Below are 21,026 nucleotides of genomic sequence, written 5' to 3'. Positions count from 1 at the left end.
TAATCCTTAATTACACTAAAATCAGTAACATAACAAAGTGTAAGGATCACTATGTCTTGAGAGGGGGCCACTTCTTTGAAATAGTGAAACGTTTGTACAAGGTGATCATTGTTTTTAAATTAGTGGGATGATGTGTGTTGGTGATATCTAATCTACTACATTAGAGAGACATTTTTAGTGGAACAAACTCGTTTTTAAATTAGTGAGATGATGTGTGTTGGTGATATCTAATCTACTACATTAGAGAGACATTTTTAGTGGAACAAACTCTCGATTGAAGAACCGGGAGTGGATATATAATGAGCTTGTAACTTCCACTTAAACCTCTTTAAATCAGTTGCGTAAATTTGTTTCTAGTTTTTTTTACATATTATTTGTTTATTTAAGCATGCATATATACAACAAGTGTTCTTCCACATATATGTTTTAACACCAACTTAATAAATTAAAAAAAAAATTTTAAAAGAAAATTATTCACCCCTCTATTTATACACTCGTTATGTACATTTGTTTGAAAAAAGGACCCGAAATCCTTCGTTTGAGATCTCAAAATAGTTTGACCGCTACCATCAAGATAAGATCGACTTGGACCGAAAACCAAAAGTTATGTAAGTAAATGATATATCAGTATGGCCATCAATGTACGATGTTAATGACTTAAGTTTTATAAGATGGATCTTGTCATGGTTAAAATACACCACGTAAAAAATTAAGTTTCGATGTTGTGACCCGTATAAATGATGTTTGAGAATGACAATACGACCAAAAAACAAAAAACTGTGACGATGTTCTTGAGTTACAATTACATCATGGCACGACCCCGTTCACTACACATAATTAATTAAATAGATGCAAATGTTGCATCGGTTGAACCAACAAGATTTTGTCACGTACGCATCATAAGACTTAGTTTATATATGTATTGGAGCCAACATGATTCTTTAGGCATCCAACGAGATCTTTTTGGCTTCTTACGAGATTTTTTGGACGAGTTGACGAAATCTAGTTGTTTAAAATCCCTTTCGAGTAATGAATAAAATGTGTGCAGGTCGACGAAATACACAATGGACATTAAAGTAAAAAGTTGGTCAAATAGACATTTTAATGCTCAAATAGACATAAACAAACTTTAAACTTATTAATCCAAATGCAAGATACTTATAATTCAATAAACTTAATACTCAATACATTAACAAGATAATTTGTTAACATCTACTAGATTAGCCAAGTAATTAACTAGAGACCTTCATCATCATATATCAAATTCGCTGGTGTATTGTTCCAATTATGCATTTTAATTTTCTTAGACCTGCCATTGCCTTCAGTCCGATCGACGATGTATATCCCGTCGGACTTAAGCAACCAACTACATCTCCAGTAATCTGCATTGCTGTCCGGCTCACCACAAAGCTTGCTGATTGGATTGACCGTATTGCGATTGAACACATCAAAAACTTGTTCTTGATCATAACCCTTATATGCATGGCAAAAGTAAAGAGTACTTGGGTCAAAAATATTGTCACAGAATGACCAATTAACAGATTCATGAAATGCTAGGTCTTTCATGCCGATATCGTCGTCTCTGGATTTACAGTGGACTTGAACTTTGTGAACGCTATCGATCTCGTTGATCACATTGATGATCCAACCATCTGAAAAGATACAACGCTTTGCAGCGGCTGATGCAAGCGTGCAAACGAGTGTGGTGAAGAAGATGATCACGGGTTTCATGGCGGTTTGGTTTAGGTTTAGTGTTTGGAAATGATGCATTTTGAAGATTAAATAGGGGTTTTATGTTCAGTGTAATTTTATGAAAAGATTATGAAATTAATGCTATGATATTGGTCTACCATTTATTTGTGGAAATGCTTGCATGGGAGGTTATTTACTTACCAAATAGGTGGTGTTGAAAAATATTTGACAAAAATGTTGATAACTCATAACACACAATATATATGACTCGTTAAGACATGTCCTGTCCAAAGTTAACCTTAATCAAAGCAAAACCACTTTAGAGTTTAGACATTGTGAAACAACATTAATTAATTATGGTTAAACAAAGTCACAATTATTGATCGGTTAAATCAAGTGTGAAATCTTACACATTAAAATTAACCAAACATCAACGTTGACTCTTTAACACAACATGACTTATTAACATATGCATGAGCCATTATGACTTATTGTAACTCTTCATAACATATCATTAAGACACAATATCACCTATTTTAGAACAGTATTTAAGCTGGTCATTCGATGTCAAAACATAACCTCATTTACGGTTAAACTTGATCATAGTCAAGCTTATAATTTACGCAAATTTGTATATAACACTTCAGATCCATATATGTTTTGTGATATTTTTGTATAAACATATTAATCTTTAAACTTTATGTAAGTTATAAAATTATAATTTCCTTCTTCAGTGCATGAATAGGGTTATATATGGGATGGAGAATGGCAACTATATATATATATTAACAAGAGGGTAAAAACTAAAAATATATATGAACAACAATAACTGCAGGCTGCTCTACACATCACACATGACTATGCTTAAAATCAAATGGTTCCGTTTCTTGAGGATCATCATCTCAAGAAAGTTCCGTTGAGTTGTATAACTTTTTATGCACATCGTACAACATGATATGCCCACGTTTTGCTCTGTAATGGAAGTTTATCTTCACCAACCTTTCCCGCATAGGAGAGATTGACCTCAGTGTGTCCCAATGGTTGCCTGCGGGTTAACAGATCCATTTGATGCGTTCCCAATGGCTGATGGGTTTGACCATTTCATAACGCTTGATTGGCCAATAAATCCACTGCAACTTTGGCCGCCTTAGTTTGAATCATAAAGCCATTAGCCAGTGCATCATGTTTCATCCAATACACGGGATGATCTTGTTAAAAGGTCAAAAGCCCGTGTCTTGATCAAGGTCGAAAAGATATGATATGTACAAAAGCAAGACGTTTGGTGGGTTCGAGGAGATATTATGCATGACCGATGATGCACCGAGGTTCCTTAATTTGGGTCAGGTTGGGAGTATATCTTGACTTGTTGACTTGACCGGATCACAAGAGTAACCGAAAATGGAAGCAATGCAAACAGACCCACAAGCCTTACTCCACTAAAAATTGAAACTCGGGTTTTTCAAGGAGTTCAGCGGGAGGTTTTATGTTTGTAAAATCTTTCACGTTAATGGATTTACCAAGTTCGTCAACTGGGAACGGCAGGCTGCAAATAATAAAAATAGGAACAATTCACACATCTTTGAACAATGTAAATTATATTTCATTGCATTGTATATACCCGGGGGGGGGGGGGGGGGGAAGCTTCTAGGTAGAATACATCATTCATTTTTCAGCCTTATTTAAAAAAAAAAAGTAAACGAATTGCACGGTCGGTCCCTTATATCATGGAGCTGATACGTAATTTTCAGAAATTACGCCTTCAGTCAAGTGATTTTCAATAAACTAACTCCATTTAAACCCTTGCCTTGGATTTGGTTATCTTTTTCTGTTCAACTAATAAAATGACTAAAATACCCTTTACAATGGCAACCGAAAAAATTGAAAAGTAGATTATAAATGGGACCCACCACCTAATTTAAACAGATTTCTTCCTACTCTTTCTCTCTCTCTCTCTCTCTCTCTCTCTTTAATAATACTCGTAATAATAAGGGAATTTTGGTCAATTTACACCAACTTAACAGAAAACGATAGCCCCCCTCCAAGGGGGACTAAATGTGTTACTTTTTTTGAATATGAATCAAATCCATAATATTTAAAGAAACGTTGAAATGGAAAGTGTATTCATCTCTCTTGGAATAAAAAAACAAAAATATGAACATATTTTGTTTATATATAGAACCTACACATGTGTAAATCACTAAGTCATGTGTGGATTATTTACCTACATGGTTAAAATTTAGAAAAACTTATGAACACATTAGTATGATGTTTTTTATGTACAATAAGTACATAACACACACGTTTGTATTTAATAAGTATAAAAAAGAATTAAATTTAAACGATTTGGGTATTTTCTTTTTGTTCTCGCGATAATTAAGTATTATGTAATGAACCTCAGTGTATATAGTTAATATATACCTAGAAGTGTCGTCTACCAAATAGGAGTCACTATCAGGATCATTGGAGTCCTCTGACATTAGAACTTTTAACTTGGAAATAACCTGTAGAAAGTCAATAATATTTAAATTGTTTGAGAGGTAAACAAATAACAATAACCAAATATAATATTTTTATTATCCTTACTTCAGGTGAGGCACCATGTGTGTCATCTTTATCATTTAAATAGAAAGTGCAGAGTCTGTAAAGTTGTTGGATACTTAGAACCTGTGTCAACTAAAGTTAGACACTTCAGTTCATGATATTGAAAAACACAACGGGTGACTTACAGGACATAGTTTAGTTGTGAACTCGTCGTATGTGATTTTAGATTTCTCTTTTGTAACCTAAAATGAAAAGGTAAAGAATTGTTACTCGAAATTGAAAAATAGAGAAAATAATGTAATTTATTTTATTACATACCAAAAATTCAGCTGCCTGCCTTACACGGTTAATTTCATCCATTGATGAGCCTGCATACTGATTCAATGAGTGGTTAGTGTTACTTTTAACTCAAATGGGTTCAACAAAACACTTAACAGAAAAGGGTACGGGTCAAATGGGCAGAACAAGTCAAACGGGGTGAAAGTCGTAATGCATAACCATTTCTTAGTAGCTTTATTCAACGATTTAGATTAGTATTCTAATAATATTGTTTTTTGTAATCAAATTTAAAATTGGACCAAAAAGGTGCTTTCATTCTGTACTAAGGATGACCCGTTTTGACCGGCTACCCAACCCAAGCGACTCGCCCATCTTGCCATCTTTAAACAAAATAGTGAAGGTTTGCCTGTAAACGGACAGCACGTTCAGTGAAACATTCGTGAACCGTTCAGCAAAAAGTTTGTTTATGTTCATTTACTTAGCTAAACAAATAAACATGAATACATGTTTTGTTCATTTATGTTCGGTTGTTTACATATTCACTAAAAAGTTTCATCCCATTACAATTTGTTTAGTTTATCAATTTAAAATATTATTATTACAATTTACTCTAGTTTTATCAATTTTTAGGTCCAACACAGAGGCGGATCCAAGGTGTTGTGCAGGCCCATGAATGCATACATATATATTAACCAAAATATTCTTTTATTAAAGATCCAACCCAATTTTTATAGAGATTTGGGGCTTGGTTGGGCACAATTCTTTTCATGCATAGGCCCATTTCACTACTTATTATAATAAACTAAACAAAAGTGTTTACTATCAGAAAACTAAATTAAATAAACTTAAAAGCCCTATGGAGACCTCCCATAAACACTTTGACCAAGCAATTATAAGTGTTTAATGGTGTTTTAAAACATTTATATTACTTTTTTAAGCAGCACAGAAAATTTAAATGATTACTTTTGGGTTTTTTTTTATAAATACTTCGTAGGTTAGGTTCATTTATGTTAGCCTTTCTGTTCGTTTAGGTTAATTTGTATGTTTATGTTAATATATATTTTTTAGTCTTTTTCTAGTATATTTAATAGCCATAATTGTAAGTTATTAATAGCGGGTTTAATATTATTGATCGTCACTTGTTTTTACCTGACCCGTTTTTTATCGAACCAATTTTGAACGACTCATATTTTGTCTCTCGTACTCAAAATTTCTGTATTCGTCAATGGTTCAACATAATAATGTTCATGTTTACTTTTAATTATTGTTCACACAATTATGTTTGTTCATCCGTATTAAGTTCTTTCGTGAACCATTTGTTTATACTACTAACGAACAAATATAAACGAACACAAACACGCTCACTTTTCTTAATGACGAACATGAACAAGAAACTACGCTCGTTTCGATGTTCATGTTTGATTGTTTTTCGGTCAAAGTTAAACGAGCTAAGTGAATACCTCTGTTGTGACTTTAGAACACCAAAGCTCTAGTTTAGCCAATCCTGCTTTCACATACGTCCCATTTGGTAATGTGCAACACATTTTGTGTAGAAGAAAGCTGACATGGCGATTGAAATATTTACAGTTTAGGAAATGAGATAACTAGTTTGACATGAACAGAATCGTTACCTGTTGAAAAGCTGTACATCAATGAATGAAAAAACTTGAGAAAATATCTTCTGAATAATGACTATTGGCACCTAATAAAATTATGTTGAGATGGTTAAAACAATGAGCATACAAGTAACCTTAATAGAAAAATAACCTACAAAGCATTCTTTTAATGTATCAAGCAGGCAATCGAAGCTTTCAATGATGCTATCCCAAAATTCAACTGGAAAAACTTTACCATCTGATGTTATTGGTGCCTGAATTGTTTACAAATTGCAAATATTAGCACCATATACAACAACATATGATGGTTTGAATTGCAATAAAACTTATAATAAACATATGGTACCTGAATACAAGAGGCTATAAGTTGTGACAAATCTCGCTTTAAGTTGTTACGAATAAACCCATATAATTTTTCAACATATGTAGCAAGTTGTTTCTTAAAAAGCAAAGCTGGGTACTTGACTTCCACGTGGCACACTATACTAATGATCGATGCTGATCTAAATCCCTACAAATATTAAAAAATATTATATAATAACAATTCTAATAAATCAAAGTATCCCATAAATCCACCAATTTTAGTTCAATGAGATTCAAGATGTATTAACCCCTCTCCCCCTTAACTTCCTGTATAGAAATGATTCACTAAGAAAGATGAAAATCTTCACCCTTTACATGCAAATGGGTCAAACATGTTGAAACTTGCCAGAAGTTGAGTTTTAATGCACACAAACTCCTTAATCATTTTATTTAAAGATTTAGATTATTATTGTAATAATATTGTTTTGTAGTCATGATTATTTATAAAAATCAACAGAAGTGTTTGCAGCCAAACCACCCCGTACAATAAAATGACCTTTGATTAGACCTTTAAACGAACGGACACGAAAATCATTTTTGTTCATTTAGTTAAACGAACAAACATGAACAGATTGTCTTGTTCGTTCATTAATGTGCATTTATGATTGTTCGTTTATGTTTGTTTAAGTTCGGCCGTGTGTAAACATAAACAAGCAAGAACACGTTCATTTTCTTAGCGAACGAGCACGGACAAGAAAATTATGTTCGTGTTCGGTCGCGTGTTCGGTTAAAGTTAATGAACAAACATGAACATGCCCATTCATGTTTGTTCGGTTCGTTACAAGCCTACCCATTTCAACTTGAAATGCTTCAACCATTACCCAACACACCTGACCAGTAAGAAAACGAGTTTGTATTTAGAAACAAAGAGTACTTGTGTCATCCTTCCAAATAATGATGTCAGCTGCTGAGGTTTAGGAGGACTTGGACTTAAAGTCTTTTGAATCAAAAACAGCAATGTAGATGTGACAGAGAGCCAATAAGCCATATGTTTAATTTCTTCGCTTTTCTGAAAAATATGTAATAACATAATCTAATTACTAATTATATAAATGTCAAAGGTAAAATTATATAAACACAGACCTCTATATCAGAACCCATCATCTGGATGGTCCGATCAAAAATGGTAGTTATATCTGGTTCAAAAGCTTTGCAGTGCAAAAGACTTTTGTATATAACATATGTAGCAACCGGCTTCCCTTGAGAAAATCCTAAATCTTGTGTAGCAGTTTTCATAACATTATCAACCAGTTCCTATATGGAAAAATACAATTAGATGAAAAATAAATTAAAGAAATATATGTGAAAAAATCATGTAAAAACATACGCGCTCCCTTCCTATGGTGGATTGTGTCAAGTTGCTATCAAACTTCTTTGAAGGACTGCCACTGTGACCTTCCTGAAAATTAAACACTTGTCATTTTAGCTTATCTAAGAAAGTGACGTGGCAGCTGGCATGGTCCTTTAACATTACCTTTTGCCTTATAATCTGGTCTTCTGCTTCCATGTCAGCAATCCTTTCTTGAAGACTAAAAAAAGAAATAAAAAAAGCTTATAAGTAAGAAACTCATTTCCTCGGATTTAAAGTGAAAAATAATAACCTTATAATGTAATATACAACCTTTGCATGTCAAGCTTCAAATCAATTATCTTTGCTTCTGCATCCATAGCTTCTTTTAACCTCTCTTCACTTAACTTACTGGTCTCTTCATATTTCTTCTGTGTTTCACTAGTTTCCAGTTCCAATGAACTAACCACATCCTGCATATAACATATTATATTGTTGTATAAAAAGACATATTTGATTTTAAAAGTCAACCTTGAGTTTCTCATTGTCAGTAGTAAGTGCTTCAATTTTCTCATTGTCAGCAGCACGAGCTTGCTCCATTTCTTTCTTCGTAGAATCAAGCAGTTCTTTGGTTTCTTGAAATTGAGCTTTCACCTCTTCTATTGTTGACTGTAATTTTGCATTTTCCTTACTTTTAGTTTCCTCCATCTCGGCCTACAAAATTTTAGCAATTCAACTAATTAAAACAGAAAAAATAATAATATTTTATGCTTTATGTATCAAAAATATTATCAAGTACCAATTGAATTTCCTTCTCTTTTATAGCAGACTGCAGTTCTGTTGTATCTTTATTTTTAATTTCTTCCATCTCAGCCTACAAAAATTTAGCACTTCAACAACTCAAAAACAAAAAAAAACAAATGTAAAAATTAAGTAAAACCTAAAGTTTTGCATTCTAGGTTGGCTTGTAAAGGAAGCGAATGAATATGAACGAAGTAAGTTTGTGTCCTTTCATTCGTTTAACTTTAACCTAACAAACAATCAAGCACGAAGAATTATATGAATGGGGTTTTGTTGTCCGCGTTCGTTCGTTAAGAAATGAACGTGTTTTATGTCCATTTGTTAATTGTATAAACGAGCAGTTCACAAATATAACTGAACATAGATGAACGACGATAAGTGAGCTAAACAATTTAAAAGTAAATGGCAACAATGTGTTGGACTTAAAAAACTATTAAAATGTAACTATGCAGTAATGGCCTAAATCATTTAAATGAGTATATTAATGAATGAGCATAAATAACAAACATATATGAACGAACATGACACGTGTTCATGTCCGTTCGTTTCAACTAAATGAGCATAAAAACTTTGTTCATGTTCATTCGTTTATTAAAAAACCGAACACAAACGGACTTCCCACCAAGCGGTTCCCTGAATGTTCAGTTTGTTTACAAGCCTAAGTCTAGAATATCTTATTTCTTGCTTTACATATCAAAAGTATTATGAAGTACCAATTTAACTTCCATCTCGTTTATAGCAGATAGCAGCTCTGCAGTTTCCTTTTTCTTAGCTTCCTCCATAACAGCCTACAAAATCAAATAAAATCAAATCAAACTACTAAAAACAAAATAAAACAGTTGCAATTGATTTTTTGTGTGTTAAGAAGTAGAACGAATTATTAAAAGGAACAAATCACCAATTCAGCTTCCTTTCCCTTTATAGCAGACTGCAATTTGGCCTTTTCCTCATTTGTAGCTTCCGCCATGCCGGCCTAGAAATTTGGATGCACAAAAAAAGAGTTAACAAAACAAGTTTATGTTGGTGATCTCATAATTACATCCTTTGTGTGTCACAAAGCGAGTACCAATTGAACTTCCATCTCTTTTATAGTAGATTGCAGCTCTGCAGTTTCCTTTTTCTTAGCTTCCTCCATAACAGCCTACAAAATCAAAGCCAAATCAAACTACTACAAACAAAATAAAACAGTTGTAATCTGATTTTATATTTTGGTGCGTTAAGAAGTAGAACGAGTTATTAAAAGGAACAAATCACCAATTCAGCTTCCTTTTCCTTTATAGCAGACTGCAATTTGGCCTTTTCCTCATTTGTAGCTTCCGCCATGCTGGCCTAGAAATGGATGCACAAAAAAAAAGGTTATAAAAAACAAGTTTTTGTTGGTGATCTCATAATTACATCCTTTGTGTGTCACAAAGCGAGTACCAATTGAACTTCCATCTCTTTTATAGCAGACTGCAGTTTTTCACTTTCCTTATTTTTAGCTTCCTCCATCTCAGCCTACAAATTTTGAAAGCATGTTAAACAATCATAAGCAAACAAAAGGAAAAAAAATCATGTCAAAACTATAATTCCTTTTTGTGTACCAACTGAACTTCCATCTCTTTGATAGCAGACAGCAGTTGTGCATTTTCCTTACTTTTGGTTTCCTCCATATCAGCCTAAAAAGATTCAAAGCAGATCAGACAATCAGAAATAAACAAAAGTATAATAAATTATTACCAAATTTTGTAATCTTTTTTTTTCAATGTATCATGAAACAAAAAGCGGAACATTTTTTTAGAAATGTATGAAGCACCAATTGCAAGCATTTCAAACATTCAAAAGCAAACAAAAAGAAAATATTGTCAAAACTAAAAATCCTTTTTATGTGACAAGAAATAAAAGTTCTTGGAACATAATAGATCACCAATTTAACTTCCATCTCTTTTATAGCAGACTGCAGTTCTGCATTTTCCTTATTTTTAGCTTCCGCCATATCAGCCTAAAACAATCAAAGCAGATCAAACAATCAAAAATAAATTAAAACCAAAATTTGTAATATATTTTTTAGTGTTTTGTGTGTGAATCAAGAAGCAGAACATATTGTTAGAAGGTTATTAAGCACCATTTGAGCTTCCATCTCCTTTACAGCAGACTCTAGCTTCAGAGTTTCCTTCTTTTTTGCTTCCTCCATCTCAGCCTACAGAAACAAAAAGGTCAACAAATATTGTTTCGGGTCAACCTGACTCATACCATAAAGTCTAGGGGTTTGAACTGAACCCGTTGTGACCAGTTACCCAACCACATGCCCATCGCGGGCGTGCATGGTTGGTTTTGAGCTCAAACCAAGCTTAAACATAAACGAAACCGTTGGTTTTTGTTTCGATTTGGCTGAAAGTATACTTACCCTATTGCGTTCCTCCTCCTGCAATCGCATGGCCAGTTCTTTGGCTTCTTGTTCCAATTTAGATTTGGCATCTTGGAGAGCACTAGTGTCACTTGCAATCTACAACAATACATATTTATGCATGCAAAAAAAAAGAGTGTTGAAACCAACTTCCACATCAATGTATTAGAAATTTAAAAATATGTAGAATTTGGTGTAACAAATAATAATTTGGAAGAGAAAGATGTCATTAAATCTCGAGTCACCTTTTTAAGCCTTCTTAATTCTACGTGTGCCAAGTCTTTCCTTAAAATAGACTGCGTGTAAACTGCTACTTTCCTCATTTTTAAATAACGATGCAGGGCTAAATGTCGCCGACATTGACTCTGCAAGTTCATCATGGAGAAATATAAATTTAAGAAAAAAAAGCCTATGACTGGGCCTTTATACTAGATGATTAAATTAGACGTGGCAAAATGGATGTGTTGGGTAACAAGTCAAAACAGATTCATATCCAACACCTTTATACAAAAACTGAAAATGGTAAATATGAAATTTGGTATTATGGACAGTTTTGTGCATTGCAGTTCAGTTATAAATACAGTAAGTATGATTCTGTGGAGAAATTGTTAAGTCAAAGACTATACCTGGATACCAATTGCTGCTTTTGTATTCCTTTTATGATTATATGCATTGCGTGCAGCCATTCCACGCATTCCATTTTGAATAAAAATAACTGAAGAACTCATGTATTTGTAACGAGTTCTCTCACGATGCATGCGTGCGTTTTTCTGAATCCTCAAACATGCCCTTTGTTTCCTTCGACGCTCATAACAAAGACGTGCAACTTTCCCTATAAAATGTTACAGTTGATCCGTTCACTTATTAAAAGGCCAGTTTGGGTTGTGTTTTATCTCAAATGAATTGAACAAAAAAACATTAGCTAAAAGATTTATGTTCGTGAACATTTTCTCTTCACATTACTTTTAACTAGTTTTACCTCAATATGCCAGTTACTTTATATTGTTAAAACATAAACGAACACGAAAAGTTGATTTTTTAACGAATGAGCATGAACAGAAAAATCCCATTCGTTTAAATGTTCTTGCTCGACCGTTTGTTCGGTTAAAGTTAAACGAACTAACAAGCGCATTCTCCGTTCGTGTTCGTTTGGTTCGTTTACAAGCCTACATACAACATCCAAAATCATTCTATTCAAAGATTAGATATAACAGTGTTTTCGAAATAATAAGTAATTCTTTTTAAAACTGGAAAGAATGTGTGTAGGTCAATCCGACCCATTTGGAACAATTTTAACCAGAAACTGTACTGCTAGAAAGGTAATAGTTGTGTATACCTCTACAAATAGTTTGTATAAGTACAGCTGAAGATCGTAACAAGATAAACTTCTTGCACGTAGAATACCCACGAAACCTTTTCTGAATTTTGATAGCGGATCTGCCTAAAACCTCGGCTCTACGAGCATCAATTTCTGCCATCTGTCCCGCTCTTAAAAACACTTTCGTTTTACCAATCTGCAAGAGTTTTAATCAGAAACATTGCACCTGTAAGAATATTCACACCATATAAAACTTAGCACATAAACTGCAACTTAAAAAGAAAATCTTTCAAGTACCTGATACCCTTCAAGGTCCGCCTTCTTTAAGAGTACCTTTGAAGCCTCTATTTCATCACTACAGTTAAACACAGATAAGTATTTGTTATTAAAATTATGTTTAAGTACATTAAAGTCAATGGTACTACCTATATGATACAACATCAGGTGAAAGAATCTTGAAACGTTCTATAAATTCATGAAACGGTTTACGAGTAGGGAAACCCGCACAACTGATCCTAATTGCCTCCATAACTCCCTGAAATAACATGACTTGTGGTTAGGCCTCTAAACAAATCGAATGTTTAGTGAATGTTCGGTTGGAAGTTCGTTCATTACACAACTTTTTGTTCATTGTAAACGAAACACATGTCTTGTTTGTTCTTTTACGTTCGGTTATGCCAATTTGATTGTATCTAACTCTACATTCATTTATATTCCTTCGTTTAAATATTGGTTCAAATAAATTTGTTACTGATATTAATTTGTAAGTCAATTTGCATTTCGTCTTTAAAAAACGTTTATTTGAATATCTTTGTTTACTTTAGAACTACTGGATGTTATGATCTCGATATATTAGACTTTTAACTTGGGAATACATTTACTTTTGGTAGGTGTTCATTTATGTTCGTGAACCATCCGTTTAAAATATTATGAACGAATGAACATGAACAAGAAAATTCATTCGTTTAAGGGTACATGTTCGTTCGTTTGTTCGGTTGCCTACTTGTGGCCTCAATATGCAAGAAAAAGTATATAAAATTGAATACATGAAAACCCTAGAAGTGCTAAACTTACGCCGCATCGAAGTTGTTGTAATATATTCGGATTCTCAAAGATTTCAGGCTTTAAAAGATTATTTGGTTTGACACAACGAACATAATGTGGCTCTGTGTGACTCAGTGTCTCCAGCAATGCTTGCAATTGTTGCTGTTAAGATGAAACATTCCAAGATGAGCTAGACTATAAAATTAGGGGTGTGCATAAAACCGAATTAAGCGAACCTATATAACCGAGCCAATATAACCAAACCTAACCAAAAACTGATGGGTCAGTTGACTTTTTTTAAAAACCGAACCGACCCACAAATTAATTAGTAAAAACACGGTTAACCGGCCCAAACCACTACCTTTGACCAATCCATAACTGAAGATTTAGTAAAACCATTGCATGGACCGGGATATTATAAGGATTCCTAAAAAATTTTCAACCCCAATTACATTGCTGGATATTTAGTAAAGCATTGTTTGGGTTATTTTGGTCAAGCCCAAACATCTCACGACCAATTCCAGTTCAACTTCTAAAACCATTAGCCATCATCGACTTAACCATAACCGATTGGTTCTAGTTCTTTGGTTAACTTTTGGTTGTGACTACGGTTTTGGGCCAAAACCGAACCATGCACACCCTTATCGGGCAGGCGAGTAATGGGTCAAAACGAGTTTAGGTTGAAAATAGTCACTTTCTGAAATGGGTTGAAATGGTCTTGTCAGGGTTGACCTGCAAACACTTTTCATGTATTACTATAAACCTTTTTAACACAAAATAAACATTATTACAATAATAAGATAAATCTTTGAACAAAATGACTTGGGAGGTTGTAACTTGTAAGCATTAAAGATGTACTTTGGTCAACTTTCAAGGCAACCCATTTGACTCATAGCTAAGTTTTTTTCTGCAACCCAATTGGGATAGAACACACCCCAAATCAACCCATTTATAGAATGCAAGAATAATGGTGGGCTGATAGATGTAGAAAAGTTAAAGACCTTAAATTGGGAACCGATTGATATAAACTTTGAAGCTTTTGATGAATCTTGTGCAAGAGGTGGGAATAAGCTTGATACAAAGGAACACTTAGAAGCATTCATGAGAGCCTGATGCTCAGCAACAACATAGTCCTTGTTTTTATCCAAGAAGAAGTCACATTGATAGGTGACCTATAACAAAGTACTTCAAATAAATATAAAAATATCAAATATCTTGCACTTTGTCTACATACAAATGCATTAACGGTTGATTGGATTTGCATTTTGAAGCTGATTATCTTATATCTAATTTTGTTCATTCAAAATCGCAGATAATCACTTTCAAAGTGAAAAACCAACACCCATTAATAACAATACGTATTTATGTTAGTTATTACTATGCAATAAAAGAAAATATACATACATCACCAGCATAATGGCAAATGGTGAAGTCTGTATTTGATAGCTTCGGTTTGGTAAATCGTTTATGATCTTTAAACGTCTGATAAAGCTTTTCAGCAAAGGTATTATGAGTGGATCTTGGAAACATGCTGCATGGAATAGACATGACAGGGTCAGTTTTGTAATTTTAAACACAACGTTTTGGCTATTAAAGTTCATCATAAAAGGTGGCTCATTACTTAACAAAGCATGCCATAACACCATGAACCACTAAGTAACATTAATAAGTATTAATTACATAAAAACATCTGTTATTTAAACAAAATGCATACATACCAAGCTTCATCCAAAAGAGCAAGGATTCCCCCTGGTTTCTGAAGCAATCAAAAGCTAGATTAGAAAAGAATATTATACAAACTGCTAGAGCTGGTGGATTGGGTTACGACTGTAAACGACCGAGCCATGTTGAAATCAGGCTAGACCTCAAACTTAAATGAGCCGACTCAGCTCGACTCGTTTATTTTAACAAGCTGAAAAGTCGATCTTGAGTTCGGCTCGTAATTAGCTCGAGCCACCTCGTTAAAATATTTTAAATTTTTGTTTACATGTATTGATATATAACAGGCAAATAAAAATATTTTTGTTTACATTTAAAATTTTAGATTTTTTTCCTTTTTACCTTTTATAGATCGAAATGCAGATTCAAAATACTATGTACTATTTTTGTTTTTTTTGTAATATTTTATATGTTATTATTATTGTTATTTTTATTATTACTAGTATTGTTGCGTATATAATAAAAATTGGGGTTTTGTTTAAACGAGCCAATTATCGAGCGAGCCACGAGCCAAACCAACCCTGGCTTGACCTCAACTTGCTTGCCAGCGAGCTTTTTTCGAGCCAAGCTTTTCTCAAGCAAACTTCGAGCTTTCTAGACAGCCCTGTTTGTCCAAAAAAGTTAACACTTTTTATAATGAAAGTTACAATATTTTTCTTATTACAATAGTAAACAATAGCCTATAATAAAATGATTTACAGTTTTATGCATTAAATTAGATTGAAAAAAACGAACACGGACCTTTTCAATGAGATCTAGAATGTCTTGATTATCCACAAACTCGATATAACTCCAAATGATTTCCTCCCTGGAATATTCTTCTTGCTCCATTTTGAAGACATGCTGCGAAAAACACATTTTACCAGCACCCAGATTAACCTACTATACATGCTTTAAAATTTTAAAAACATGCTTAAATAAACAAACCTGATTAAAATGTTGTTGGAGTTTTTCATTAGTCAGATTGATGCAAAACTGCTCAAAACTGCATACAGCCAATTAACTTTTATGTTAAAACTAATTAAAAAAATCAGCAACTTATATATCTGTCAAGCAAACAACATAGTTTCACACTAAAATTTGTTTCCATAACTTACTTTAGGCAAATCATAATGAGCCAAAAATCAAATTTAGAGTTATGTATTAATGGAATCATTAACCTTTTTTTAAATGATGAACCAAAAGCATACCAGTTAAGCACCTGTTCGTCTTGAAACTCTCAAATCCATAAATATCCAGAACCCCAATCAAGAATTTTGAACTTGCATCTTGACCAATAGAATTATTAATCCTGGTCACAATCCTGGGTGATGCAATAAAGATCTTGAGCTATAAACCCAAAAAAAAGGGGGGGGGGGGGGGGGTAAAGTATGGTGATGTGGCAAGATAGGCAGGCCAAACTGGTTGGATAACGGGGAAAAACATGCCATTTTAAAAATGAACAAAACGGGTTTGGTTGGGTTGACCCACAACTTTTCTTGTCCATTCTCTTACTTTTTACTTTACAAAAATAATATTAGGTAGCCTCTAAACGAACCGAATGTTTAGTGTACCGTTTGGTGGAAAGTTTGAAGATGAACACTTGTCTCATTTGTTCATTTAAATTTGTTTATGTTCTTTCGTTTACGTTTAATTGTGTTTGTTAGTTTACATATGTTTAAGTTCATTCGTTTTGCATTCATTAATATATTTATTTACATGTTTTGGCCCATTACAACTTAGTATAGTCTAAATAATTCTTAGGCCCAACACATTTTGCTTCACAATACTTTTAAGTTTTTAACTAATTTTAGCCGAGTTATGTCCGTTAATCTATGTTCAGTTATGTTCATCAAAACCATCATTTACATTGTTCACGAACGAACACGAACATGTTCGTTTTCTTAATGAACAAACACAAACAAAAAAACCATGTTCATTCAATTGCTCGTGTTCGTCAGTTAAAGTTAATTGAACAAACACAAACATGCTATGTTTGTGTTCTTTCGGTACGTTTATAAGCCTAATATTAGGAGGTTGTATACATTAAGTATAGCCTTTTGGAGGACTTTCAAATTGTTTGACCCGTTCAACCCATTTGACTTGTTTGAGATGAAAACACAAGCCAAATAAACCCAATCATTAGTAAACGGGTCAAAATCGCCACCTCAACATACAGTCAATCTTTCAGTAAGATAAAACTTACCAATCAAACAATCTTGTATAAACAATTTTGGCCATAGCATCTCTACTGATAGCTGCAGAATTTGGATCAAGAGATTTTTTAATGCTCTCACCACGAGTTACCATCACTCTCTGGCAGAAAGATTCTTGAAGAGCCATCTCATCACACCTAAACAGAACATGTCTACATTATAAGAAACGCTTTCTTGAATAGAAAAAATTGGAAAAAAAATTATAAAGACGAACTACATGAAAAGCTCAGCTGCGGTTTTCAGATGAAAACGAGATTTATCATCTTTAGGTTGAGATGAGTCTGGTTCACTCCCTCTAGTGAACTCAATATTCCCTAAATGGAGAATTGCAGCAACAACACGGAATATAGCTTCCTGTAAAAGTAAAAAACTAGGCCTGTTAATGAACCAAAAGTTCAGTGAACTATTCATAAACCGCTTGGTTGGAAGTTCATTTATGTTGGTTTATTTAATAAACAAGCGAGCATAAACAAAACTATTTGTTCATTTAGTTAAACGAACAAACATGAACGCAAGTCTCCTTCATTCATACGTTCGTGACCGCTTTATGCCCGTTCGTTCATGTTCATTTATGTTTGTTGGTTTAGATTTTATTGTTTATTTGACTTTTCTTGCCCAACAGATTGACGTTCATGTTCACTTTTAATTGTGTTCACTCGGTTATGCTTGCTCGTCTAAGTTCAACTATGTTCGTTCGTTTATAGTATTAATAAATGAACATGAACACGCTCGATTTTTTTTCAAACAAATATTAAAAAGAAAATCTCATTCGTTTAATTGTCCGAACTCGATCATTTGTTCGGTTAAAGTTAACACGAACATGCGCCGAATGTGTTCATCCGGTTCGTTTACAAGCCTAAAAAAAACATTTTAGATTACACATTTTTACACAATATGACAAAATATCACATGTTTTGATAAATACCTGCTCATCAGAATTGATCCCAACAACACCCATGGCATGTTGTGTTGCAAGGTACTCTTTAGACTCATCAACTCCTGTGAGTTGATAACAATTTGATTGGTTAAGGTAATGAAACGTTCGTGGGTCCCCCAGTTTATACTTTCCAGACACCTGAAAATGCACCAGTGAAGGTAGTAGAAATCAAAAGATATGAGCTCAAGAAAGCATAATCCAGTCAAAAGATAAATGACATACTACCAAAAGTCCAAACAGAATGTATACACACAAAAATATTCAGAATTTAATTTTACACATAACTGATTACTACCTCAGGTGGTGCAGCACAGAGCATGTAAAAGCAATGATAACTTCTCTCAGGGTCAGACACTTGACAAACCCGTGATCTTTCCAGCAAATAAGTTCTTATAGCAGCTCCCGATATCTTTCCAAATTCATTGAATTGGAGCTCAACAAACTTACCAAATCGACTGCAATAACAGAAATTTTTAGTTAAATAACCAAAAACACACTCAGTATTTGAAACTTTTAATACAAAAAGCGGTTGTAAACCTTGAATTGTTGTTCCTGACTGTCTTGGCGTTACCAAATGCCTCTAAAACCGGATTAGACTGCCAAAAAAAATATACTTTTTATTGTTATGCACTAAAATACACTTTGGGTGACCATTGACCTATTTGAACCATGGTCTTTTAAGCTAATTCTTCAAAGATTATTAGCTTATATAGAGAAAACATAACCCGAATTACTCATACATAATTATATGCAAAACTCAAAATTCAAAACTGTCACCTTTAAGTGACAACATGCATAATATTTTTAAATAAATATAGCATACTTCTAGAACTTGCTGCTCCACACTCCTTTCATCAGATCCGCTCCGGCCTCCCATATAAGCAAGATATTGCATAAGATTTTTTGTGCTTTCGGTCTTACCTGCACCACTTTCTCCACTCACCAGTATTGACTGGCTTATTCCTTCATTAACCATCTGCCTGCATTTCAAAAGGTCCTTATTTGTATATAACAATATTTTGAAACTTAATAATTAGAGAGCCATATACTTATGATCTACAAAAGGGTCCATTCAGGTTACAGGTTATTTCTAACAGTTCAAATGGTTCAAAATCAGCCTATGGTATTTCTTTAATGCGTACAACCCACTAAATCCCTTTATTTAAAAGTTAGATTCTAATATAAAAACATTGTTTCAATCATATAGAACACACAAATTATACATAAAAAATGGGAGAATCCAACTCAGTTAGGCCCGTTTTGACACGTTACACAACCATTCATTAATAAATTGGCCATTGGCACACGGAGGAAGAAAAAGAAACGGCTGAACACGCCTGAAACAAACGGTCCTTGTTCATGCGCGTTCGTTTAGCTTTAACCGAACAAACAAACAAACACAAACGGATTTTCTAGTTCATGTTCGTTCATTAAGAAATCGAACATATTCGTTTATGTTTGTTTTTTGATATGCTAAATGAAAATTCACGAACATAAACAAACACCTACCAAAATAAGTGTATTCCCAAGTTAAAGCCTAAAATACCATGACCATCACATCCACTAGTTCAAAAGTAACAAATATATCCAAATAAGGTTTATCAAATACGAAATTCAACTTTATTTAAATCAATACTCGTAAAAAATATATTTGAACCAGTATTTAAACGAATAAACACAGATGAATAGATATAAATGAACGGGCATATCCGAACATAAATGAACAAACAAGATATGTGTTCATGTACGTATAATAAATGATCAACTTCCATGTTATGTACGTTTGTTAATTAAATGAACAAACATAAACAAACTTCCTGTCACATGGTTCACTGAAAGTTCGATTTGTTTACACTGTAAACTTTACAGGCCTATATTGTTACTGTTCATTAACAAACTGACACAAGACAAGAAAAAGGAAAGAAAAATGCCTGTATGCCATATCAGCAATCGCATAAGGATGTGGAGTCAATTCACCAAGAGCCATCCCTCTATATTTTTCCATCACACTTTTGTCGTATAAATTTGGTATTCGTTTAAAAGGGTTCACCGCAATCAAAATATTTCCTGTGTAAGTCTGCAAAACCAGTATGTGACCCAAATTTAGCTCTAGTTATAAAATTCAGCATTTATATATTCTTTCAATCATAAGCTACATAAATATGTACTCACGTAAATTTCATCCACGTCAAAGCGACATTTTAAGTTTCGTAGAACCCCGGGCTCATGCAAATAAGCCAACTTTGTCATATCATCCACTCCACCTTCCGGAAACTCGGGATCTTTCGGATACACATTCGACAAAACAACTACAATCTATAGTATAACAAATTAACAATTGCATCAGTAACTGTTTTCCTAATTCTAAAGCTATAAACTAATAACCGAAAAACGTACTTCTTTTCCGGATGAGCATTGTACTTTTAATTCCTTGTCATTGATTTCTAACACCTCACCGTCTATCCAGGATATCTCATGATCCTCCACCCAGACTTTAGTTCCAACTATAATATTAGATGCAGTAGACTGCAGCATTCATTACAAAAGTTTATTAAATATTAATCATTATTATAAAATTATACATCTAACAATATAATGATGGTAACAAAATTAGGTTAAAATTGGACTCACCATTTGGGGAAAATGCCACCGATCGTGTTAAATGTTAATTACAATGTGGAGATCTGGTGTGACGATAAACGAATGCTGATTAAATTGCGTTTATTATTATTATTAATGAATAATAATAGGTAAGGAATGAATGTTGTGACATGGTTAATTGAATGGGGGAAACGCTGCTGCAGAGAGTTGTAATGACGGTGACGGTGAAATAAAAAACCTCCGGCA

At 33.5% G+C, this 21,026-nt stretch overlaps 2 protein-coding genes across 2 annotated transcripts; both read right to left on the bottom strand.

Moving 5' to 3' along the window:
* Positions 1-1,236: 1,236 nt before the first annotated feature.
* On the bottom strand, positions 1,237-1,770 carry LOC143552143 (S-protein homolog 24-like). The gene has a single exon (XM_077042431.1). The coding sequence runs from the start codon at positions 1,768-1,770 to the stop codon at positions 1,237-1,239; it is 534 nt and encodes a 177-aa protein (XP_076898546.1).
* A 1,242-nt stretch (positions 1,771-3,012) lies between these two features.
* LOC143552152 (myosin-7-like) lies at positions 3,013-20,290 on the bottom strand. Its single transcript, XM_077042436.1, has 43 exons — positions 20,111-20,290; positions 19,003-19,159; positions 18,717-18,775; positions 18,475-18,634; positions 18,168-18,317; positions 17,460-17,596; positions 17,233-17,379; positions 16,249-16,350; positions 15,975-16,032; positions 15,789-15,890; positions 15,047-15,084; positions 14,733-14,859; positions 14,330-14,500; positions 13,359-13,490; positions 12,707-12,819; positions 12,582-12,639; positions 12,303-12,480; positions 11,593-11,798; positions 11,212-11,331; positions 10,967-11,065; positions 10,685-10,759; positions 10,487-10,561; positions 10,003-10,077; positions 9,835-9,909; positions 9,647-9,721; positions 9,479-9,553; positions 9,294-9,368; positions 8,579-8,653; positions 8,311-8,493; positions 8,113-8,252; positions 7,966-8,020; positions 7,819-7,890; positions 7,575-7,745; positions 7,366-7,500; positions 6,475-6,639; positions 6,284-6,382; positions 6,144-6,214; positions 5,973-6,072; positions 4,552-4,608; positions 4,419-4,475; positions 4,276-4,356; positions 4,111-4,193; positions 3,013-3,235 (listed from the first exon to the last, which is right to left on the bottom strand). The coding sequence occupies exons 1-43, from the start codon at positions 20,182-20,184 to the stop codon at positions 3,121-3,123; spliced, it is 4,572 nt and encodes a 1,523-aa protein (XP_076898551.1). The 5' UTR covers positions 20,185-20,290; the 3' UTR covers positions 3,013-3,120.
* Between the last annotated feature and the right edge of the window lie 736 nt (positions 20,291-21,026).

Source organism: Bidens hawaiensis, unplaced genomic scaffold, assembly GCF_021521415.1.
Source record: "Bidens hawaiensis isolate Kalapana, Puna unplaced genomic scaffold, B.hawaiensis_p1.1 tig00016783_1, whole genome shotgun sequence".
In the NCBI taxonomy this organism is placed as follows: Eukaryota; Viridiplantae; Streptophyta; class Magnoliopsida; order Asterales; family Asteraceae; genus Bidens; species Bidens hawaiensis.
The sequence above is the reverse complement of the archived record's forward strand: the minus strand, read 5'-3'. Positions and strand labels throughout refer to the sequence as shown.

What these genes read in the sequence shown, in the direction of transcription:
- LOC143552143 (XM_077042431.1), bottom strand. Translation starts at nt 1,770, where the DNA reads ATGCATCATTTCCAAACACTAAACCTAAACCAAACCGCCATGAAACCC.
- LOC143552152 (XM_077042436.1), bottom strand. Translation starts at nt 20,184, where the DNA reads ATGGAAAAATATAGAGGGATGGCTCTTGGTGAATTGACTCCACATCCT. An exon ending in ATTGCTGATATGGCATACAG is followed by an intron (nt 19,160 to 20,110) that starts GCATTTTTCTTT and finishes TTTGAAATGCAG; the next exon opens with GCAGATGGTTAATGAAGGAA. An exon ending in CCACCATAGGAAGGGAGCGC is followed by an intron (nt 7,746 to 7,818) that starts GTATGTTTTTAC and finishes TTTTCCATATAG; the next exon opens with GAACTGGTTGATAATGTTAT.